This window comes from Pristiophorus japonicus, chromosome 12 (genome assembly GCF_044704955.1).
Source record: "Pristiophorus japonicus isolate sPriJap1 chromosome 12, sPriJap1.hap1, whole genome shotgun sequence".
NCBI lineage: Eukaryota > Metazoa > Chordata > Chondrichthyes > Pristiophoridae > Pristiophorus > Pristiophorus japonicus.
The window spans coordinates 56,181,029-56,206,700 of record NC_091988.1 but is presented as its reverse complement, the minus strand read 5'-3'; the positions used below and the strand labels follow the sequence as shown (position 1 = coordinate 56,206,700).

The following is a 25,672-nucleotide window of genomic DNA, read 5'->3' as shown; positions in this document are numbered from 1 at the left end:
AAAAATGAGAGCGCATGGCATTGAAGACAACCTTTTGGCCTGAGTAGGGAATTGGTTAGGAGGTAAGAGACAGAGAGTAGGGAACTCAAATTGGCAGGATGTGACAACTGGTGTCTCCCAGGGATCTGTACTGTGGCTGCAGCTCTTCACTATATTTATAAATGACTGGATGAAGGAATAGAGAGCCGTATATCGAAGTTAGCTGATGACACGAAGTTAGGTGGCACAGTAAATAGTGCAGATGGGAGCAGAAAGTTGCAATGGAACATTGATAAATTAAGTGGGTAAAACTATAGCAGATGGAGTTCAATGTGGAAAAGTATGAGCTCAGCCACTGTGGACCCAAGAAAAATAGATCAGAGTATTTTTTAAATGGCGAGAAGCTAGAAACTGCGGATGGCGAGAGATTTAGGGGTCCAAGAACAGAAATCACTAAAAGATAGAGAACAGGTACAAAAATAATTAAGGTGGCAAATGGAATGTAGTCCTTTATTTCAAGAGGACTGGAATATAAAGGGGTGGAAGTTATGTTCCAGCTGTAGAGTTCTGATGAAACCCCACCTGGAATACTGCATTCAGTGCTGGGCACCGTACCACGGGAAGGATATATTGGATATATGGGGGTACAGCACAGATTCACCAGAATGTTATCAAGGCTTAAAGGGTTCAATAATGAGGACAGGTTTCATAGACTAGACTTGTACTCCCTTGAATACAGAAAATTAAGGGGTAATATAATTGAGGTGTTTAAAATGATTAAAGGATTTGATACGGTAGGGAGAAAAACTATTTCCTCTGTTGGGGGAGGCCAGAATAAGAGGACATAACTTTGAAATTAGAGCTAGGCCGTTCAGGAGTGATGTCAGAAAGCAGTTCTTCACTCAAAGGGTAGTGGAAATCTGGAATTCTCTCCCTCAAAAAGCTGTTGAGGCGTGGTCAATTGAAAACCAAAACTGAGACCGACAGACTTTTGTTAGGCAAGGGTATTAAGGGTTACAGAACCAAGGCGGGTAGATGGAGTTAAGATACAGATCAGCCACGATCTAATTGAATGGCGGAACAGACTTAAGGGGCTGAATGGCCTACGCCTGTTCCTATGAATTGAGATCATGGCTGATGTGTAGCTCAACTCCATTACCTGTATTTACTCCAATCCCTAACAAAAATCTATCCATCTGTCTTGACAATTTCAGTTGACTCAGCATCCGCAGCCTTTTGCGGGAAGAGAGTTCCAGATTCCCACTAGCCTTTGTGTGGAAAAAGTACTTCCTGATTTCACTCCTCAATGGCCTAGGTCTAATTTTAAGAGTATGCCTCCTTGTTCTAGATTCTGCCACCAGAGGAAATATATTCTCTGTATCAACCCTATCGAATCCCATTATCATTTTGGAGAACTCAATTAGATCTCCCCTCAACCGTATAAACTCGAGAATACAAACCCTGTTTTTGCAGCCTGTCCTCATAATATAACCATTCAAGCCCTGGTATAATTCTGGTGAATCTGTGCCGTATCACTCCAAGGCCATGACATCTAGCATGAGATTTAATACCCAAAACAGAACACAGTAAACCAGATGGGTCTGACCAAGACTCTATATAACTGGAGCATAATTTCCTCACTTTTAAATTCCAAATCTGTTGAGATAAAGGCCAACATTCCATCAGCTTTTTTGATTACTTTTTTGGACCAGTGCACTAGCTTTTAGTGATTTATGCACATGGGACATTTATATCTCTTTGTTCCTCCACCATTTGGAAAATGTTTCAATTTGTGATTCAGGGATCCACAGTGGATTGTCATGTATTCAACTATCATTGTAACCCATGTATAAGCTGACCTAAGTTGGACACCTTGAGAACATTGACCACAAGGGGGTGAACTTGTGGGAGACACTCCTAACCTGGACTTTCAGGTATAAAAGGGGACGCTCCACCCACCTTCATCACTTGAGGTCTTGGTAATAAAGGTAACTGGTCACAGAGCGACCTTCTCTCAAGTATGGGCCTCGTGTGCATTTATACTGTACAGTAAGGACATATCATTGGCGACGAGAAACTGGGATTTAAACCACGCGAGCATGGCCACTAGCAGCACAGAAGAGAGGTACTGTGTTGGTGATGATTGGGACGACTTTATTGAGAGACTACGGCAAAGTTTTGTCACTAAGGAATGGTTGGGACAGGATTTGACCGACAAACGCAGGGCTCATCTCCTGACGGTTTGTGGATCCAGAACGTACTCCCTGATGAAGGACCTTCTGGCGCCAGAGGAGCCGGCGGACAAGACGTTTGAAGAGCTCAGTATATTGATCGGGGAACACCTTAAACCGGCGAGCAGCATGTAATGGCGAGACACTGGTTTTACATTCACCGGCGGCGAGAAGGGCAAAGCGTTCCTGACTTCGTGGCAGATTTCCGGCGACTGGCGAGCCTATGTAAGTTCACAGATGCATGCAGAGTGGAGATGCTGCAAGACTTTTTTATTGAGGGCATCGGGCACGCTGCAGTTTTCAGGAAACTGATCGAGACCAAAGACTTGACTTGGAAGCGGCGGCTCTGATAGCTCAGACATTTATCTCAGGGGAGGAAGAGACCAGAATAATGTATGACAAAAATCTTGGCTCAAATGCGGCAAACGACCAGGGAGTTAACATTGTTAACGCGGCACACAGTTCTCTAGGCAGACAAGGGCAATCGGACATGCCCCAGCATGATGTAGTCGAACCCAAAGGGGGAATTCAACACAGACAATAGCTAGCTGAACGGTGATTCATGCCATCGCAATGGACAATGCGGCCAGTAATGGGGCCATCAACACCTGTTAATGATACACTTAAGGACAGTTACAGAGACAGTCAGAGATGATCGACTGGTAATGGACCTTTTGTTTCCAACAACGGGGCCTCCAGCTCATGCTGAAGGTGTGGAGGCAAACACCCAGCCAGAAACTGCAACGTTAGCTGTCACTTGGCGCGTATGTGCAGGAAGCCTGCAGCCAGGTTGATGTATGAGGAGGACGGGCCTAATGTAAGCCCTACGAGGCCAAAAGAATACTGGGGGAAATCGCTGGAAGCTGAAATTCAGTGAGTTCATGTGCAGCACATATACAGTTCATATACCAGGACGCCACCGATAATGATGGAAGTGCTCCTCAATGGCATCCCAGTATTAATGGAGCTAGACACGGGGGCCAGCCAGTCCCTGATGAGTATCAAACAGTTCGAAAGGTTGTGGGTGTCCAAGGCCAGGAGACCAAAATTATTGCCGATTGATGCACAGCTACGGACATATACAAAGGAGATCATTCCGGTGCTAGGCAATGCCAGGATAGTCGTGACCCACAAAGATTCGGAGAACAGGTTGCCACTCTGGATTGTCCTGGGGGACGGTCCAGCACTACTGGGGAGGAGTTGGCTTGCTGTCATGAACTGGAAATGGGGCGATGTCAATGCAATTTCTTCTGTGGAGCGAGTATCACGCTCACAAGTCCTGGACAAATTTGATTCATTATTTCAACCCGGCATTGGCACTTTCATGGGGGCCAAGGTAGTGATTCACGTAAACCCGGATGCCAGGCCAGTACACCACAAGGCCAGAGCGGTGCCGTACGTGATGCGGGAAAAGATAGCATGCAAATTGGACCACCTGTTGAGGGAAGTCATCATCTCGCCAGTCGAATTCAGTGACTGGGCGAGCCCAATCGTGCCGGTGCTCAAGGCGGATGGGTCGGTCAGGATATGTGCCGATTACAAGGCCACCATCAATCGGGTGTCACTCCAAGACCAGTACCCGCTACCGAGAGCGGAGGATCTCTTTGCGACGCTATCCGGTGGCAAACTTTTTTCAAAATTGGACCTAACCTCAGCTTACATGACCCAGGAGCTGGCGAGTGAGTCGAAGAAGCTGACCACCATCACGTCACACAAAGGGTTGTTTGAGTATAACAGATGTCCGTTCAGGATTCGTTCGGCCGCCGCAATCTTTCAGCGAAATATGGAAAGCCTCCTCCTCAAGTCAATTCCAAGGACAGTGGTTTTTCAAGACGGCATCCTCAACATGGGTCGCGATACTGAAGAACACCTCCACAACTTGGAGGAGGTGCTACGCAGATTGGACCGGGTAGGGCTGCGACTGAAAAAGGCGAAGTGCGTCTTCTTAGCTCCAGAGGTAGAATTCCTGGGGAGGAGGGTAGCAGCAGACGGGATAAGACCTACTGCATCCAAAACAGAAGCAATCCAGAGAGCACCTAGACCCCGTAACACGACGGAGCTGCGTTCGTTCCTGGGGCTCCTGAACTATTTTGGTAACTTTCTTCCCAAATTGAGCACACGTGCTCCTACGCAAAGGTGGCGATTAGGTCTGGGGGAACAGCAAGGAAAGGGCTTTTGATAGAACATGCAACTTGTTATGCCCCAACAAACTGTTAACGTTATATGACCCCCGTAAGAAACTTGTTCTAACGTGCGATGCGTCGTCCTATGGGGTTGGGTGTGTGATGCAGCATGTGAATGCCAATGGTGAGTTACAGCCGGTAGCTTATGCCTCCAGAAGTCTGTCCCAGGCAGAAAGGGGCTACAGGATGGTAGAAAAGGAAGCGCTAGCATCTGTATATGCAGTAAAAAAAATGCACCAGTACCTGTTTGGCAGGAAATTTGAGCTGGAGACAGATCACAAACCCCTAACGTCCCTTTTGGCCGACAACAAGGCCATAAATGCGAATGCATCGACCCGCATACAGAGGTGGGCACTTATGTTAGCCGCCTATGACTACACAATTCGGCACAGACCGGGCACTGAAAACTGCGCCGATGCACTCAGCAGGCTCCCATTAGCCACCATTGAGGGGGTAACTGAGCATGATGCCGAGATGGTCATGGCTGTTGAAGCTTTTGAAAGCGAAGGCTCATCTGTGACAGCCCGTCAGATTAAAGTCTGGACAAATAAAGATCCGCTACTATCTTTAGTTAAGAAATGTGTCCTGAATGGGGACTGCGCAGCCACGTACGGGGCATGCCCTGAGGCATTTAAACCGTTTCATAGGCGCAAGGATGAACTCTCGATTCAGGCCGATTGCCTACTGTAGGGAAACCGAGTAGTCATGCCCCAGAGGGGCAGAGGGGTGTTTATCAGAGAACTTCACAATGAGCACCCAGGCATTGTCATGATGAAGGCAATTGCCAGGTCACACGTTTGGTGGCCAGGGATAGATGCAGACCTGGAACTTTGTGTTTGCAGGTGCAACACGTGTGCTCAGCTGGGCAATGCACCCAGGGAAGCCCCCCTTAGCCCCTGGTCCTGGCCTGCCAAACCATGGTCACGCATCCATGAATTGAGTGTGCCATTTTAAATTCAAGCACATCCTCTGCCACGATAGAAAGTCTACGAGCAATGTTCGCCGCCCATGGTCTATCTGATGTCTTGGTCAGCGACAATGGCCCGTGCTTCACAAGCACTGAATTCCAGGACTTCATGGAATCAACCATGTCACAATGGCACTGTTCAAACCGGCCTCAAACGGCCAGGCAGAACGAGCAGTGCAGATAATCAAACAGGGGATGCTCAGAATCCAAGGGCGTTCCCTACAAAGCCACTTATCACACCTCCTGTTGGCCATCGATCCCGACCACACTCGCTCACAGGGGTTCTACCCGCAGAGCTGCTAATGAAAAGGACGCTCAAAACCAGGTTATCCCTTAAACACCCCACTATGAAAGAAATTGTTGAGAGCAGGCATCACAATGTGACTACCATGACAGGAATGCGAGGGCACGATGTATTGATGTCAATGACCCTGCTTTTGTCCTTAATTATGCTGCAGTGTCCAAATGGCTTGCAAGCACTGTGATTGCCAAAGAGGAGAATAGGGTTTTGGTAGTTAAATTTACCAATGGACAACTCTGCCGCAAACACGTGGATCAAACTAAAAGGAGGTTCAGCAACCCCATAGAAGAAGCAGAGGAAGAACACGACGTAGAGTTTACTACACCACAGGTGACCGAACACCGGAACCAAGTGGAGGAGAGCCCAGTCACTGTGGGCAGTCCGGACAGGCCTGAGGCATCGCAAACAGCAGACACTCAGGCCAGCGCCCAACAACCGGAGCCCCAACTCAGGCGCTCTACAAGAGAGCGTAAACCACCAGAGAGACTTAACCTGTGATCCCAATAAGAATTTGGGGGGGGGGGGGTGCGGAGGTGATGTCATGTATTCAACTATCATTGTAACCCATGTATAAGCTGACCTAAGTTGGACACCTTGAGAACATTGACCACAAGGGGGTGAACTTGTGGGAGACACTCCTAACCTGGACTTTCAAGTATAAAAGGGGAAGCTCCACCCACCTTCATCACTTGAGGTCTTGGTAATAAAGGTAACTGGTCACAGAGCGACCTTCTCTCAAGTATGGGCCTCGTGTGCATTTATACTGTATAGTAAGGACATATCATGGATGACCTCACATTTCTCCGCACTGAACTCCATCTGCCAGTTTTGCCCACTCATGTGATCTGTCTATGTACCTTTTTAACTTCCTGCTCCCATCTACACAACTTACCATGCCTCTTAACATACTGTCATCTGCCAACTTGAAAATATAACCATCTATTCCTATATCAAAGTCACTAATAGAAATGGTGACAAGCTGAGGCCCCAGTACCGATCACACAGTGGTGCTGGATCACCAGTGTGCTCTGATGATTGCTTGACAGAGCAGCCTCCAAAACCGTAAAATACCATCAGAATCATTAAGATAGGGGGAAATTACTAAATAAAGAGCAAATACCACAATGTTATTGCCCTATGATTTTGATCATTATGAAGTTGCTGACCAGAAAGGGATTTCTAAGGCACCGCGTAGATTACCGAGTGACCAGTGTAACTGTACCACAGAGAAGACGATTGTCTTTTTTTCTGAAAGTCAATTTTAAATTCATTCATGTGATCTTACTATTTATTGAACTAAGCAAGCATGTTTTACAAATTGCTGGCTCAAATCAACTCATTAAAAAAAGACCAGAGCTTACCACGGCATTATTGTACAAGTAAATTCTCACCCTGTCATATTGAATGAAGGATGCAACAATGGACTATCACTTCACATAGCACAGTTATTATTAAGGCTGCATTACAGTTTATAAAATCAAACATGCCCACAATTGATCTGTTCTACTGAGTTGCAAACCAACAGGGATTGACAATGACAGTGGTAAGAGATCTGAAAAATAATAACCCACTAAACTGATTAATTACAACAGGCCTCCAGAATTGTTTGTGGATTTTCTTTAAGGTTATAAAATCCCTCAATTTTGTTTCCAAACTTCCTAGTCTTCTAGGCCACAAACTAACTACAGCTGCAAAAAAATGAGCAGGCTATCTGCTGTCCAACTTGCAGCAATGCCATTCTGGGCTAGCTGCAAGAATGTACACAAGGCTATCCTGCACATGCCTTGCCCTCTGATTTTTTTTTCCTCAGCACCTTCACAAGCAGAAGCTGTGGAATAGGAAGAACTGAACCTGCTCTCCCACCATGCAGCAGCAGGATTTGGGTAACAAGGACTCTGAACAGAATGCAACCCCCCTCCCTCCCGCTCCAGTTTATTGGGCCCAAGTTTCCACATGATTAAAAAACGGGCGCCCCTCCGAGCTGGGCGCCCGTTTTACGCGCCTAAGATGGCGCCGGAAAAAAAACGAGCGATTCTGGAGCGCTTTGCAGCTCCTTGTCTGCTTGGCGCGGTGCCCAGGGGGGCGGAGCCTACACTCGCGCCGACTTTGTAAGTGGGAGTGGGCGGGTACTATTTAAATTAGTTTTTTTTCTGCCGGCAACGCTGCACGTGCGCGTTGGAGCGTTCGCGCATGCTCAGTGTGAAAAAAACATTGGCACTCGTCCATTTTTGTAGTTCTTTGTAGTTCTTTGTAGCTGTTTAGTTTTTGAACATTTTTTAATAAAACTACATTGCCATCAGCACAGAGGCTTCTTGTAGCAGTGAGAAGGGTGCAGGAAGCCTCAGAGGGTTGAGGCAGCCGTTTCCCGACGACCTCCCCCTTTTGCCATCGGGAAATGGTTCCTCAATTTCTGAGGCTTCCTGCAGCCTTCTCTCTTTCCCGCCAGCCGTCGGGAACGGCTCCATTCCCTTCCCCCCCACCCCCCGCGTTCGGTCGGCTCACTCCCCCCCCCCCCCCCCGCGTTCGGTCGGCTCCCTCCCTCCCCCCCCCCCACCCCCGCATTTGGTCGGCTCCCTCCCTCCCTCCCCCCCCTCGTTCGGTCGGCTCCCTTCCCTCCCCCCCCCCCACCCCCGCATTTGGTCGGCTCCCTCCCTCCCTCCCCCCCCTCGTTCGGTCGGCTCCCTTCCCTGCCCCCCACCCCCCGCATTCGATAGGCTCCCTCCCTGGCTCCCTCCCTCCCTCCCGCCTGCCCGCGTTCGGTCGGCTCCCTCCCTCCTGCCCGCGTTCAGTCGGCTCTCTCCCTCCCGCGTTCGTAGGCTCCCTTCCCTCCCCTCCCCCCCCCCTCCCGCGTTCGTCGGCTCCCTTCTCTTCCCCCCGCCCCCCGCGTTTATTTAATCTTTTCTTTGCTTATAAATGTTTATTCAGGTTGGATTTATTTGTATAATATTTGTATAAGTATAAATAAGGATTGATTGTAGAATTTAATGAGTTCCCTTCCCCCCTCACCTCGTTCTGGACGCCTGATTTGTAACCTGCGCCTGATTTTTTAATGTGTAGAACAGGTTTTTTCAGTTCTACAAAAATCTTCACTTGCTCCATTCTACTTTAGTTTGGAGTACATTTTCACTGTGGAAACTTTCAAATCAGGCGTCAGTGGCCGGACACGCCCCCTTTTGAAGAAAAAATTCTGTTCCAAAGTAGAACTGTTCTACCTGACTAGAACTGCAGAAAAAAAAATGTGGAGAATTGCGAATTCTAAGATAGTCCATTCTCCACCAGTTGCTCCTAAAAATCAGGCGCAAATCATGTGGAAACTTGGGCCCATAATGAGGGCCATCACTGCCCTAAGTCAGTTTGAAACCATGGTGTTTGAAACCATTCTACGACAGTTAAAGGACAAAAAAAAGGTACAAAAGTGAAATGTATGCAGCATCTTTTAACATTAAATACCATCAAGATATATACTAATTTTATTTGCAGTTTTAATCCTCATAGTCCAAAAACAAAGCCAATAAAGGTCGGGGTGGGGGGGCGGGGCAATTTTGACTGCAGAACCTGATGTGACTTGCCATCGTTTATATTTACCCAATTGCTGTAATTATGCTGGAGATAATCCAGAAATAGGATTTTCTGAGACATGAATTAAAAAAGAAAATCTAAATGGGTAATGAACATGACCTCTGTCACCCTTACTGGTTTATTGCCAATTACTGCAATCTCCACACTTACCATGGCACTATTTTTTTCCATTCCCTTTATTTTCTCTGTTGCATTTATTTCTCCATTTGTAACTTGTTTGTGGTATTATATTACAATTACATGACTTTGTTTCCTCATTATTATGCAAAGCAGTAGGATGCTGAGAATTTATCCCACACTACCTTCAGCAGGCTGCTGTCAAGCACTTCGCAAAGGAAGGAAGGGAAAGAAATCTAGAAAGTGACTCAGCCCAAGCTGGTCTTGCAAACTTCCTAGCATAGGTTTAACATATGGTCGTTGTCCTATCAGGTTAGCTGCTTATAAAAATGTAAAAAATAAACCCACAGTAATACAGAATCGATATTAACTTACTACCTTGTTGTAGTATTGGACCTGTACTGTGTGCCATTGTCCATCGCTGACACCTCCAGGAAGATACGGGGTTACCACCGTCATCGACTCTCCTTCAAAGAGAACAGCCCAACAAGCAGACTTTAAGGATGCATTTTTAAATGAATAGTTGCAATTATTCACAATTCAGCTGCTAAGTTTATTTTAACAATCCAGTGCAGTACTGAGGGAGTGGTGTCAAAAGGTGTTGCCTTTCAGATGAGTTGTTAAACAGAGGCCCCATCTGCTTTCTCAGGTGGGCGAAACAGCCCACGGCACTATTTTGAAGAAGAGCAGGGGAGTTGCCCCCAGTGTCTTGGCCAAAATTTATCCCTCAATCAACATGACAAAAAAAACAGATTATCTGGTCATTATCACATTGCTGTTTCAGGGAGCTTGCTAAGCGCAAAATGACTACTGCGTTTCCTACATTACTAAGTGACTACACTTCAAAATGACTTAATTGGCTGTAAAGCACAATGGGACGGCCGGTGGTCGTGAAAGGCGCTATATAAATGTACAGAGTGACTATTTGTACTGTTCTTCTGCACCTGCGTCTTCTGGGCTCCGCCCCTGACGCATCTCGCCCGAAACCGGAGGTAGGGCCCCGAATTGTAAGTGGGGCCTCGCAATAGACTGCGTTGTTCCTCCGAGTGGCGGGGAGAGAGACAGTAGGGGAAGCGTGAGGTGGCAGGCGGTGAGGGGGAGGGGAGGGGAGAAGAGAGTGAGAGAGAGACACGGGGTGGGGGGGGGCGGGGGAGGAGAGAGACGGGACACTAAGTTGGCAGGGCCGGGGGAAGAGGTGACGACGGAGAGAGAGAGAGACCAGGGGGGGGGGAGGGAGAGGTGACACACAGGGCGGGAAGAAGGGGAATTCAGAGAAAATGGACCATGTTTTTCCAACCCCATTACACCCACACCCGATTTCTCGGAAAGCTTGGTGCGTGTTACAAGGGACATGTTGGAGTGCATGAAATCCAGAAGTCACGACAGTGTCACTATTCACTTCATACCCAATAAATCTGTTAACAATCCGTGACCCACACACAATATGCCCCATCTATGGTGGTGGGGTAAGGCACTTGCGCTGTGGTAAGGGACTTCGGCTGGAACTTGGGAGGCTTTTGCTGGGTTGGTGGAGATCTCTGGTTTCTGAAGTCAGAATGGATCAAATTACACTTTGCAAAGTTAGTCAGAACTTGGGCTCGGCACTTCCAGTTACACATTCCAGAGAAACTTCCAAGGGGACCAATCAGCAATCGGGTCATGTGATACTGGAGAGCGAATCAGAGACAATGCAGCCATTTTGATAGTACAAATAACTGCGTCCATAAATGTAAGTGTTTCTTTCTTTTTTTAATGTTGGGCAAAAGACAAGAAAGAAAATCATCAACAGTGTGTGGGACATTTTCAGCTCCTGTTTCACCACCCTCCAAAGTATGAGCGGTATGGTTGAGCTAATGCTAAGATCTGTGGGTAACCCCCTACAACTGTTCCTGGAAAAACAATTCAACAGAACTTTAAAACTGAGATTTGCAACAGATTGAACCTGTTTAGACTATTCATATAAGGTCAGAACTTTTCGTTCACTTCTCCTGTAACTCAGCAGGAAAACAAATTGAAGTGCAGAAATGTGTCACATTATTGTAACTGGTTTGCATCAAATGTGTCTATTAAAAAAGCAGAGAAAGAACTCTTATGAATGTGCATATAACATTGTGTCAATAAGATATCGCACATTCATAAGATGAAATTTGACACTAGGTTAAAATGAGATTCTATTTGTATTTAAATTCTGTGCTTGGATCAAGAGCTCTATACATTGGGAATTGGTTACATCCATTAGAATTTAATATAACGATGGAGTGAATTGGTCCACTAAAATTGTAAAGACTGGGAATTGATGCATTCATTAGAATGCTACTCAGCTGGACTGAGTGGGAACTGGTTTGGTCCATTTGACATCAATGTAATGGGGAGAAGAGGAAAGGATTTACATCACTGGAAGTACATTCCTAGATCAGCTATGCGCTGGGGGTAACTGGGTGCACCATGGCATACTGTTATGGTTTACAAATTCGAATAGATAGCTGCTAAGAATTGTAATAGTAGTTAAATCTGACATTCCACATAATGGATATGGAATTCTGTGAGACCATAGAACAAATTGGAAGTGACTCAATAAATAATGGGAATCTATTTCCAGATCAGGTGCTGATGTAATTGAATTGAGTGTTTAATGCATAAATATATTTTGTACAAACCTGTTGAGTACTTCAACTGGACCTGGCCATCAATGATTTCCACTGCAATAAAATCATGTTTTTCATTAAATCGCCCATTGTAGAACAGGAGGCCATTATTTTCTTGTGTAGCGAACCTGAAAGTACAGACAATAGATTCAGTAATGAAATGTATTTCTATTTCTGGGACACTCTTTCACAACATCTTGGGCAGAGAGCATGTGAATCTGGTCTGTCACTAAAATTCTGCCAAGAGCTCTCCCTGAACTGTAATCCTTACTGACAGACAATCACAACATTGAACTAATGGTCTCACGCTGACAGGTCCAGAGGCTTCACATGCAGGCAGTTTATCACTGACCTATAAAGTGAGTGTATCCAAAATCTCTCAGCTGAGCATAAGCAATGGCGAGTGACTGATACAGACAGACTGACAAAGACAGCCTGAAAAAAGCTTTCATTTATGGCCCCATACATGGGATTCACTTTAGTGTGAAGCTCAGTCTAGTATATCCTGCACTCCATGCAGGTACAGGCAATCCTTCCAGACATGGGAATCACACTAGTCAATAATCTCCTCTTTGGACATGAAATTCACATATGTACAGCAACTCCCTTCTCTAGCTATGAGATTCATGCTGGTGCATAGTTTATATACCAGTATAGAAACTCCTCTTTCCGATTATGGGATTTGCCCAATTTCAGAGTCTCCCTTCTCCAGCCATGAGTACAGAAGCTTCCCTCTCTTTGCATTTCATCCAATTATGAACCATCTCAGTTCTCAACATCAATACAAAAGATTTTCTCTCCAGCTATCATGTTAGAGAAGCACTTGCTTCAGCCGACATCAGCCTACATCTGTCTGACCAAAGTAACAAGCATTCCCCTCTGAGGATTCTGTACAAGTATAGTTCCCACCAGGAGTGGCTGATGTGGTATTTTCTTCATAGAAACATAGAAAATAGGTGCAGGAGTAGGCCATTCGGCTCTTCAAGCCTACACCGCTATTCAATGACTTCATGGCTGAACATGCAACTTCAGTACCCCATTCCTGCTTTCTCGCCATACCCCTTGATCCTCCGAGTAGTAAGGACTACATCTAACTCCTTTTTGAATATATTTAGTGAATTGGCCTCAACAACTTTCTGTGGTAGAGAATTCCGCAGATTCACCACTCTCTGGGTGAAGAAGTTTCTCCTCATCTCAGTCCTAAATGGCTTACCCCTTATCGTTAGACTGTGACCCCTGGTTCTGGACTTCCCCAACATTGGGAACATTCTTCCTGCATCTAACCTGTCTAAACCCATCAGAATTTTAAACGTTTCTATGAGATCCCCTCTCATTCTTCTGAACTCCAGTGAATACAAGCCCAGTTGATCCAGTCTTTCTTGATATGCCAGTCCCGCCATCCCGGGAATCAGTCTGGTGAGCCTTCGCTGCACTCCCTCAATAGCAAGAATGTCCTTCCTCAAGTTAGGAGACCAAAACTGTACACAATACTCCAGGTGTGGCCTCACCAAGGTCCTGTACAATTGTAGTAACACCTCCCTGCCCGTGTACTCAAATCCCCTCGCTATGAAGGCCAACATGCCATTTGCTTTCTTAACCGCCTGCTGTACCTGCATGCCAACCTTCAATGACTGATGCACCATGGCACCCAGGTCTCGTTGCACCTCCCCTTTTCCTAATCTGTCACCATTCAGATAATAGTCTGTCTCTCTGTTTTTACCACCAAAGTGGATAACCTCACATTTATCCACATTATACTTCATCTGCCATGCATTTGCCCATTCACCTAACCTATACAAGTCACTCTGCAGCCTCATAGCATCCTCCTCGCAGCTTACACTGCCACCCAACTTAGTGTCATCCGCAAATTTGGAAATACTACATTTAATCCCCTCGTCTAAATCATTAATGTACAATGTAAACAGCTGGGGCCCCAGCACAGAACCTTGCGGTACCCCACTAGTCACTGCCTGCCATTCTAAAAAGTACCCATTTACTCCTACTCTTTGCTTCCTGTCTGACAACCAGTTCTCAATCCACGTCAGCACACTACCCCCAATCCCATGTGCTTTAATTTTGCACATTACTCTCTTGTGTGGGACCTTGTCAAAAGCCTTCTGAAAGTCCAAATACACCACATCAACTGGTTCTCCCTTGTCCACTCTACTGGAAACATCCTCAAAAAATTCCAGAAGATTTGTCAGGAAGAGTAGTACAAAGAAGGTAATGCAGGGGTCCCATCTGGTCATCCCCCTGCAAAACAGATACAATGTTTTGAGTGCTGTTGAGGGAGATGACTCATTAGGAGAGAGCAACAGCAGCCAAGTTCATGGCACCGTGGCTGGCTCTGTTGTACAGGAGGGCATAAAAAAGAGTGGGAGAGCGATAGTAATAGGGGATTCAATCATAAGGGGAATAGATAGGCGTTTCTGCGGCCGCAATTGAGACTCCAGGATGGTATGTTGCCTCCCTAGTGCAAAGGTCAAGGATGTCTCCGAGCGAGTGCAGGATATTCTGAAAAGGGAGGGAGAACAGCCAGTTGTCGTGGTGCACATTGGTACCAACAACATAGGTAAAAAAAAAAAAGGGATAAGGTCCTACGAGACAAATTTAAGGAGCTAGGATTAAATTAAAAAGTAGGACCTCAAAAGTAATCATCTCGGGATTGCTACCAGTGCCACGTGCTAGTCAGAGTAGGAATCGCAGGATAGCACAGATGAATACGTGGCTTGAGCAGTGGTGCAGCAGGGAGGGATTCAAATTCGTGGGGCATTGGAACAGGTTCTGGGGGAGGTGGGACCAGTACAAACCGGATGGTCTGCACTTGGGCAGGAACGGAACCAATGTCCTAGGGGGAGTATTTGCTAGTGCTGTTGGTGAGGAGTTAAACTAATATGGCAGGGGGATGGGAACCAATACAGGGAGACAGAGGGAAACAAAAAGGAGACAAAAACAAAAGACAGAAAAGAGATGAGTAAAAGTGGAGGGCAGAGAAACCAAAGGCAAGAAACAAAAAGGGCCACTGAATATAAAAGGGCTGCAGGAGGGGTAAAAACTAAAAATCATGGTTTAAAAACTAGGATGAAGACACTCTACCTAAATGCACGCAGCATTAGAAATAAAGTAAATGAGTTGACGGCACAAATCATTACAAATGGGTATGATTTGGTGGCCATTACTGAAATGTGGTTGCAAGGTGGCCAAGACTGGGAATTAAACATACAGGGGTATCTGACGATTCAGAAAGATAGGCAAGAAGGGAAAGGAGGTGGGGTAGCTCTGTTAATAAAGGATGATATTAGGGCAATTGTGAGGGATGATATTGGCTCCAATGAACAAAATGTTGAATCATTGTGGGTGGAGATTAGAGATAGTAAGGGGAAAAAGTCACTGGTGGGCGTAGTTTATAGGCCCCCAAATAATAACTTCATGGTGGGGCAGGCAATAATCAAGGGAATAATGGAGGCATGTGAAAAAGGAACGGCAGTAGTTATGGGGGATTTTAACCTACATATCGATTGGTCAAATCAAATCGCAGGGGGTAGCCTGGAGGAGGAATTCATAGAATGCATACGGGATTGTTTCTTAGAACAGTATGTAACAGAGCCTACAAGGGAGCAAGCCATTTTGGATCTCGTCCTGTGTAACGAGACAGGAAAAATAAACGATCTCCTCGTAAAAGATCCTCTCGGAATGAGTGATCACAATATGGTTGAATTTGTAATACAGATTGAGGATGAGGAAGTTGTGTCAGAAACGAGCGTACTATGCTTAAACAAAGGGGACTATAGTGGGATGAGGGCAGAGTTGGCTAAAGTAGACTGGAAACAAGGACTAAACGGTGGCACAATTGAGGAACAGTGGAGGACTTTTAAGGAGCTCGTTCATAATGCGCAACAAAAATATATTCCAGTGAAAAAGGGCGGCAAGAGAAGAGATAACCAGCCGTGGATAACCAAGGAAATAAAGGAAAGTATCAAATCAAAGACCAATGCGTATAAGGTGGCCAAGGTTATTGGGAAACTAGAGGATTGGGAAAATTTTAAGCAACAGCAAAGAATGACTAAAAAAGCAATAAAGAAAGGGAAGATAGATTACGAAGGTAAACTTGCGCAAAAGATAAAAACAGATAGTAAAAGCTTTTACAGATATATAAAACGGAAAAGAGTAACTAAAGTAAATGTTGGTCCCTTGGAAGATGAAAAGGGGGATTTAATAATGGGAAATGTGGAAATGGCTGAGACCGTAAACAATTACTTTGCTTCCGTCTTCACAGTGGAAGACACAAAAACCATGCCAAAAATTGCTGGTCATAGGAATGTGGGAAGGGAGGACCTTGAGATGATCACTATCACTAGGGAGGTAATGCTGGACAGACTAATGGGACTGAAGGTAGACAAGTCCCCTGGTCCTGATGAAATGCATCCCAGGATATTAAAAGAGATGGCGGAAGTTATAGCAGATGCATTTGTTATAATCTACCAAAATTCTCTGGACTCTGGGGAGGTACCAGCGGATTGGAGAGCAGCTAATGTAACGCCTCTGTTTAAAAAAGGGGGCAGGCAAAAGGCAGGTAACTATAGGCCGGTTAGTTTAACATCTGTCGTGGGGAAAATGCTTGAAACTATCATTAAGGAAGAAATAGCGGGACATCTGGATAGGAATAGTGCAATCAAGCAGACGCAGCATGGATTCATGAAAGGGAAATCATGTTTAACTAACTTACTGGAATTCTTTGAGGATATAACGAGCATGGTGGATAGAGGTGTACCGATGGATGTGGTGTATTTAGATTTCCAAAAGGCATTCGATAAGGTGCCACACAAAAGGTTACTGCAGAAGATAAAGGTACGCGGAGTCAGAGGAAATGTATTAGCATGGACAGAGAATTGGTTTGCGAACAGAAAGCAGAGAGTCGGGATAAATGGGTCCTTTTCCGGTTGGAAATCAGTGGTTAGTGGTGTGCCACAGGGATCAGTACTGGGACCACAACTATTTACAATATACATAGATGACCTAGAAGAGGGGACAGAGTGTAGTGCAACAAAATTTGCAGATGACACTAAGATTAGTGGGAAAGCGGGTTGTGTAGAGGCTGCAAGGAGATTTGGATAGGTTAAGCGAATGGGCTAAGGTTTGGCAGATGGAATACAATGTCGGAAAGTGTGAGGTCATCCACCTTGGGGAAAAAAACAGTAAAAGGGAATATTATTTGAATGGGGAGAAATTACAACATGCTGTGGTGCAGAGCGAACTGGGGGTCCTTGTGCATGAATCCCAAAATGTTAGTTTGCAGATGCAGCAGGTAATCAGGAAAGCAAATGGAATGTTGGCCTTCATTGCGAAAGGGATGGAGTACAAAAGCAGGGAGGTGTTGCTGCAACTGTATAAGGTATTGGTAAGGCCGCACCTGGAGTACTGCGTGCAGTTTTGGTCACCTTACTTAAGGAAGGATATACTAGCTTTGGAAGGGGTACAGAGACGATTCACTAGGCTGATTCGAGAAATGAGGCGGTTACCTTATGATGATAGATTGAGTAGACTGGGTCTTTACTCCTTGGAGTTCAGAAGGATGAGGGGTGATCTTTTAGAAACATTTAAAATCATGAAAGGGATAGACAAGATAGAGGCAGAGAGGTTGTTTCCATTGGTGGGGGAGACTAGAACTAGGGGGCACAGCCTCAAAATACGGAGGAGCCAATTTAAAACCGAGTTGAGAAAGAATTTCTTCTCCCAGAGGGTTGTGAATCTGTGGAATTCTCTGCCCAAGGAAGCAGTTGAGGCTGGCTCATTGAATGTTTTCATTTCAAAGACAGATAGATTTTTAAGCAATAAGGGAATTAAGGGTTACGGGGAGAGGGCAGGTAAGTGGAGCTGAGTCCACGACCAGATCAGCCATGATCTTGTTGAATGGCGGAGCAGGCTCGAGGGGCTAGATGGCCTACTCCTGTTCCTAATTCTTATGTTCTTATGTCAAGTATGATTTCCCTTTCATAAATCCATGCTGACTTGGACCTATCATGTCACCTCTTTCCAAATGCGCTGATATGATATCCTTAATAATTGATTCCATCATTTTACCCACTACCGATGTCAGGCTGACCGGTCTCGAATTCCCTGTTTTCTCTCTCCCTCCTTTTTTAAAAAGTGGGGTTACATTGGCTACCCTCCACTCCATAGGAACTGATCCAGAGTCTATGGAATGTTGGAAAATGACTGTCAATGCATCCACTATTTCCAAGGCCACCTCCTTAAGTACTCTGGGATGCAGTCCATCAGGCCCTGGGGATTTATCGGCCTTCAATCCCAGCAATTTCCCCAACACAATTTCCCGAGTAATAAGGATTTCCCTCAGTTCCTCCTTCTTACTAGACCCTCTGACCCCTTTTATATCCGGAAGGTTGTTTGTGTCCTCCTCAGTGAATACCGAACCAAAGTACTTGTTCAATTGGTCTGCTATTTCTTTGTTCCCTGTTATGACTTCCCCTGATTCTGACTGCAGGGAACCTACGTTTGTCTTTACTAACCCTTTTCTCTTTACATATCTATAGAAACTTTTGCAGTCCGTCTTAATGTTCCCTGCAAGCTTCCTCTCGTACTCTATTTTCCCTGCCCTAATCAAACCCTTTGTCCTCCTCTGCTGAGTGCTAAATTTTTCCCTGTCCCTGGGTTTGCAGCTATTTCTGGCCAATTTGTATGCCACTTCCTTGGCTTTAATACTATCCCTGATTTCACTTGATAGCCACGGTTGAGCCACCTTCCCTTTTTTATTTTTACGCCAGACAGGGATGTACAATTGTTGTAGCTCATCCATGCGGTCTCTAAATGTCTGCCATTGCCCATCCACAGTCAACTTCTTAAGTATCATCCGCCAATTCTATCCGAGTCAATTCACGCCTCATACCTTCAAAGTTACCCTTCTTTAAGTTCTGGACCATGGTCTCTGAATTAACGGTTTCATTCTCCATCCTAATGTGGAATTCCACCATATTATGGTCACTCTTCCCCAAGGGGCCTCGCATAACGAGATTGTTAATTAATCCTCTCTCATTACACAACACCCAGGCTAAGATGGCCTCCCCCCTAGTTGGTTCCTCGACATATTGGTGTGCAGTGCTTCATTTTGTAATCATAGGTCTGTGACATGGCATTTTATGTAAAATATATGCTTCCTTGCAACAACTTCATGAAGTTCTGCTCCAGTGACACCTAGTGTTCTGTTAATATGCTGAACATACAATTTTTATCTTTCTTACTTTCTTCCTAAGGTTGCAACAAGTACCGTCTCCAGTGACTGCACAACTGCTTATTAGGCTGTAAGCAAGTGAGACAGTCCGAGAACTGCAGACTTTTTAAATTATGAATTGTTGGGATGTAGTTATCACTGAAGCAGGAGAACTTGGAGGTGATGGTGTTCCCATGCACCTGCTGCACTTTCCCTTCTTGGTACTGGAGGTCGTGGGTTTGGGAGGTACTGCCGAAGAAGCCTTAGCGAGTTGCTGCAATGCATCCTGTAGATAGTACATACTGTAACCATGGTACACTAGTGATGGATGTTAAGGCTAGTGGATGAAGTGTCTTTCAAGCAGATTGCATTGTCCTGAATGGTGTTGAACATCTTGAGTGTTGATGCAACTGCACCCATCCAGGCACACACTCCTGACTTGTACCTTGTTGGTGGTAGAAAAGATTTGGGGCAACTGCCAAATAGTCAATTTATACAGGGCACAACCAATCGTTCAACAAATGTTACTCAGGAAGGAGAGTCCTGCTGATAACGAGCATTGAGCATTGTTTAAGAACTAGCAAACTTCCCAATTAGCGGCTTGAATGTCAATCAAGGTTGGTACATGAACTAACGACCTTCAATATTTAATTGCTCCAACTATCAGACTGTTTCAGCCTGCTATTTTTTATAATGTACCGTATCATGTTGTAAAAACTGGGTCACTGTCGGCCACTTTCAAGCAACATCTGCCACACACGAGAACTACTGCCAAAATTTAATATCTAAATTTGCGTAAAAAAACTTCATGACATAAACAAAGTCCAGACAAATGTTGTCCAATAAAATGCTGTATCTTTGGATTGGTCACTTTTTTCATAATTGTTTTGCCCCCCTTTTTCATGATCGCCCCACCCCATTCAAGCAACTGCAACCAAAAAGGGTTTATCGGCGAGCTGCTTCCAAGCAGCGATACCAACCTAAACAGAACACAAGGCGGCATGGGAGGGAGAGTCAATGCAGTATAGGATTGACTCTCTCTCCCAACCTCTCGACCTGTGGGGGCCTCAGACTTTATGGAACATCACCCTCCTCCTCTCTGCTCACACCCAGTAGTCACAAGAAAACACAATAAATGACTGATGCAACGGATTCAAGAATAAGGATTTCACTCATAACTGTTCCCTTTGCACATACAAATCTGCTTACCAGTAGTCCTTTTCTTTCACCTGACAGATTGCATCTAATGTCACTGTAATTGTAACATGTAATTAGAGTGTGCACTTTCCCAACAAAACACAGCAAAGCGAACGAAATGGGACAATAGAAAAATGAAACACAGATCTAAATGTCTCCCTATATCTGCTCTATTTGACTTGTCTCTTAAGTTGACAACAGCTATCCAGAGGTTTGAATCAAGTAGAAAATAATGTTTCATGTGTTTATTTCCTTTGAAGATGAAGCTAGCCTCATTATGGTTATCAAATTGCCAGAGTTGTTCTCACAAATTACTTTAAAAAAAAATATAATATAACCTGGCATTTTAATTTTACACATAAATGGTTTACACTGGCTTTGAGAGCTAATGACATTATCCATTGCTTTACCAGGGGATATTTTGCAATTGTGTTGGATGCATTTTTTCCTGCTTTCATTTACAGATTTTAATTTTACCGAGACACAGACTTCCTTTTATCATCGCCATGAATGTAAATACAGGATTTGGGAAGAATTTTATTTTTAATGTTTCATTTCATAGGTTGAAATATATTGCTGGCAGCTACACCCATAGCAAACCACATTTCTAGTAAAATGGATTGAAGATAAAGACAGGGGACCAGGACAGAGAAAAAACATCTCTATTGTCTCCTCTCCCACATTTGGAGAGATTGGTAAAATGCAAAATTTGCTTTTTTTTTTAAAAAGGAGATCTGATATTTTGCAAACGCATATACAAACACTCAGTGCAGGCAAGGCAAAATAGTCGTGCACCTTTTGTACCTGACCCTGTTCTATGTTCTGATTGTTGTTCCAAAGATAATTCATGCCTGCCCACCACGAAAGGGAAGGAAATATCCTTTTTAATTGGCAGATCGGTCAGCCTCAGGCAATTCTGTGCACCTCGCGGTGGCCACTTACAGAATAGTAATCCGAGAGGCTTTAGAACCACATTACCTGCCAGCCTGCCGTATCATTTGAGGAGACGTTGCTCTATTCAACATTTCCAGTTTATATTAGGATTTATGCACAAGTCCAGGGAAATGTATTGATCATAAATCTGGTATACAGAGGATGCGCCTTCCTGAAGGTTTTTATAATCTGCAAATCTTTAGTGGGCAGAAACTGTGCCTATTACATTGATGCAATTTGTACAGTAAATTTTCTGGTACATACGATATACGACACAGAAACAGGCCATTTGGCCCAACCAGTTCATGCCGATGTTTATGCTCCATTCGAGCCTCCTCCAGTCTTTCCTCATCTAACTCCATCAGCATATCCCTCTATTCCCTTCTCCCTCATACGTTTGTCCAGCCTCCCCTTAAATGCATCTATACTATTCGCTTCAACCACTCCCTGTGATAGCGAGTTCCACATTCTCACCACGCTTTGGGTAAAGAATTTTCTTCTGAATTCCCTATTGGATTTCTTGGTGACTATCTTATATTGATGGCCTCTAGTTATGCTCTTCTCCAAAAGTGGAAACATTCTCTCTGTATCCACTCTCTCAAAATCTCTCATCATTTTAAAGACCTCTATTATGTCACCCCTCAGCCTTCCTTTTTCAAAAGAGACCCAGCCTGTTCATCCTTTCCTGTGCCTCGCATTTCTGGTATCATCCTTGGAAATCTCTGCACCCTTTCCAGTGCCTCTATATCCTTCTTACAATATGGTAACCGCAGTACTCTTGTGTGGTCTAACCAAAGTTCGATACAGGTTTACCACAACTCCCCTACTTTTCAATTCTATACCTCTAGAAATAAACCCCAGTGCTTGGTTTGCTTTTTTTTTATGGCCTTGCTAACCTGTATCGCAACTTTTAGTGATGTGTATTTGTATTCTGAGATCCCTTTGTTCCTCTACCCCACCCAGACTCGCATCCTCCAAGTAATCAGTGACGTCCCTATTCTTCCTACCAAACTAATACCTCACATTTATCTGTGTTGAACTTCATTTTCCAATTATATGACCATTCTGCAAGTTTATTAATATCCTCTTGTAATTATTGCAGCACTCCTCAGTATTGGTGTCATGCGCAAATTTAGAAATTACATTTTTGATTCAAAGTCTAAATCGTTAATATAAATTGTGAACAACAGTGATCCCAGCATTGTGGAATGTCACTGCCCACCTTCTGCCACGGTGCTACCTTTTACCCCTACTCTCTGCTTTCTGTCTTGAAGTCATAGGCAAACTGGAACCACACAAGATTAGTTTATATCCATATTTCTAAACAAATTCTATCTCCCTCTCTCATTTAATATATTTCAATGAGCATGTGGTATACATTGGCATTATATAAATCTCTGCAACTCTCTTAACCAAAAGAGAAACAGTCATTCAAGATCTAAGACCCGCTGCACAAGCAGAAAGGTGCCTGGACAATGCAGCTCAACCAGGCAGCATCACTTCTTTGCATTTTAGGATGATTCAATCAGATTTTACAACAGCTTTTGGATGATTTTACCTTAGCATCGAAGGTGTTTTGTTTGAGTGTATCTTGTATGACAAGAATTGTTCCACTGACAATATCTGTAATAGGGATCCTCAGGAAGCCACTCTCAGCATGGAGCTACGTGGCTCTCAATGCTGCCATAAAACATTAGTTGCATAACAAAAATTTACTCCATCACTAGCTGAACCTGGATTGTTGATGAATGTATTGAAAATCTGAGACTTGTCTATTTACACCTCAATATAATTTCAACAATTCATCTTGTGCTGTTATCAACCATGCAGGTCAAAATTGTGAGATATTCAGCCCATGTTATATTCATCTGTAGCTGCTGTTATGCCACCGATCACACAAAAAAAAGATGCCATGGATGATGCAGGTATAAAATTATGAAGGACCTAGATAGCGTGGATAGGAAGGACCTACTTCACTTGCCAGAGGTCAATAATCAGGGGGCATAGATTTAAAATAATTGGTAGACGGATTAAAGGGGAATTGAGGGGAATTTTTTTCACCCAGAGGGTGGTGGGGGTCTGGAATATGGCCTGAAAGGGTGGTAGAGGTAGAAACCCTCATCACATTTTAAAAAGTACTTGGATATGCACTGGCAGTGCCGTAACCTACAAGGCTACGGACCAAGAGCTGGAAAGTGGGATTAGGCTGGATAGCTCTTTATTGGCTGGCACAGACACGATGGGCTAAATGGCCTATTTCTGTGCTGTAAATTTCTATGATTTTATGCCGTCAATAAAAATGTCCGATACCCGAAATTGGTAACTAATGCTGGACAGGTAAACTATTACGTCAATATGAAAGCAGTTGACAGTGCCATTCATTATCTCTGCTTGAGGAAGCCCAGCAGATTATTGACTAATGCATTTAATTTGGCTCAACTGCAACAATAGTGGGGAATTTCAGGAAGAATTGAATATGCTGACTGACAAAGGAAGTAAAATATGTTTTCTGTTAAAAAGAAATTCAGAAGCAAAACAGCTTCTCACTACCAGTAAAACATAAGATTTAGCAATCACTCAAAGAATGTAATAAAGGTCAGCACCAATGTATTAGAAGTGCCTCAGGAAGATCAATGGGACTGGTTCAGGAATGAGGTTCTGGTAAAAGTGCAGAACAATGACCACTATTTAATGACTAAATGGAGAAAGTGACTTGACTAAAGATAACAACTTACATTGATACAGTGCCTTTCATAAGTGTCCCCAAGGCATTTCAGTGAAGAAACAGACATTGAGCAATGGAGGAGTTAAGAGATGTGACTGAATTATAGAATAGAATTATAGAATGATTACAGCACAGGAGGAGGCCATTCGGCCCGTCGGGCTCAGGCCGGCTCTCTACAAGAGCACTTCAGTTAGTTCCACTCCCGTGCCCTTTCCCTGTAGCCTTGCAAATTTTTTTCCTTCAGGTACTTATCCAACTCCCTTTTGAAAGGCAGGATTGAATCTGCCTCCAGCACCCTTTCAGGCAGCGTGTTCCAGAGCCCAGCCAATCGCTGTGTAAAAAATGTTTCCTCTTGTGTCGCCTTGATTCTTCAGCCTATCACTTTAAATCAGAGTCCTCTGGTTCTCGACCCTTCCGCTAATGGGAACAATTCCTCTCTATCTACACTCTCTAAACCCCTCATGATTTTGAACACTGCTATCAAATCTCCTCGCAACCTTCTCTGCTCCAAGAAGAACCCCAGCTTCTCTAGTCTATCCACTGAAGTCGCTCATCCCTAGAACTAATTCTTGTAAATCTTTTCTCTAAGGTCTTCACATCCTTCCTAAAGTGTGGTTCTATAGTTTAGTTCCATAGAAACATAGACAATAGGTGTAGGAGTAGGCTGTTCGGCCCTTCGAGCCTGCACCACCATTCAATAAGATCAAGGCTGATCATTCCCTCAGTACCCCTTTCCTGCTTTCTCTCCATACCCCTTGATCCCTTTAGCCGTAAGGGCCATATCTAACTCTCTGTTGAATATATCCAATGAACTGGCATCAACAACTCTCTGCGGTAGGGAATTCCATAGATTAACAACTCTCTGAGTGAAGAAGTTTCTCCTCATCTCAGTCCTAAATAGCCTACCCCTTATCCTAAGACTATGTCCCCTGGTTCTGAACTTCCCCAACATCGGGAACATTCTTCCCGCATCTAACCTGTCCAGTCCCGTCAGAATCTTATATGTTTCTATGAGATCCCCTCTCATCCTTCTAAACTCCAGTGTATAAAGGCCCAGTTGATCCAGTCTCTCCTCATATGTCAGACCAGCCATCCTGGGAATCAGTCTGGTGAACCTTCGCTGCACTCCCTCAATAGCAAGAACGTCCTTCCTCAGATTAGGAGACCAAAACTGAACACAATATTCCAGGTGCGGCCTCACCAAGGCCCTGTACAACTGTAGTAAGATTTCCCTGCTCCTATACTCTACTAGCCACTATCCACTAGCCACTGCCTGCCATTTTGAAAAGGACCCGTTTATCCCAACTCTCTGCTTCCTGTTTGCCAATCAGTTCTCTATTCAGTACATTACCCCCAATACCATGTGCTTTGATTTTGAACCACCAATCTCCTCTGTGGGACCTTGTCAAAAGCCTTTTGAAAGTCCAAATACACCACATCCACTGGTTCTCCCTTGTCCACTCTACTAGTTACATCCACAAAAAAATTCCAGAAGATTTGTCAAGCAAGATTTCCCTTTCATAAATCCAAGCTGACTTGGACCGATTATGTCACTGCTTTCCAAATGTGCTGCTATTTCATCCTTAATAA

At 44.5% G+C, this 25,672-nt stretch overlaps 1 protein-coding gene across 1 annotated transcript in view; it reads right to left on the bottom strand.

The window, feature by feature from the left end:
• celsr3 (cadherin, EGF LAG seven-pass G-type receptor 3) overlaps window positions 1-25,672 on the bottom strand; it is a 325,097-nt gene that overhangs the window by 197,414 nt on the left and 102,011 nt on the right. Inside the window, exons 4-5 of the mRNA XM_070894776.1 lie at window positions 12,015-12,130; window positions 9,736-9,824 (exon numbers count right to left, since the gene is read on the bottom strand). Coding sequence (XP_070750877.1) covers window positions 9,736-9,824; window positions 12,015-12,130 — 205 coding nt within the window. The remainder of the gene's footprint in view (window positions 1-9,735; window positions 9,825-12,014; window positions 12,131-25,672) is intronic.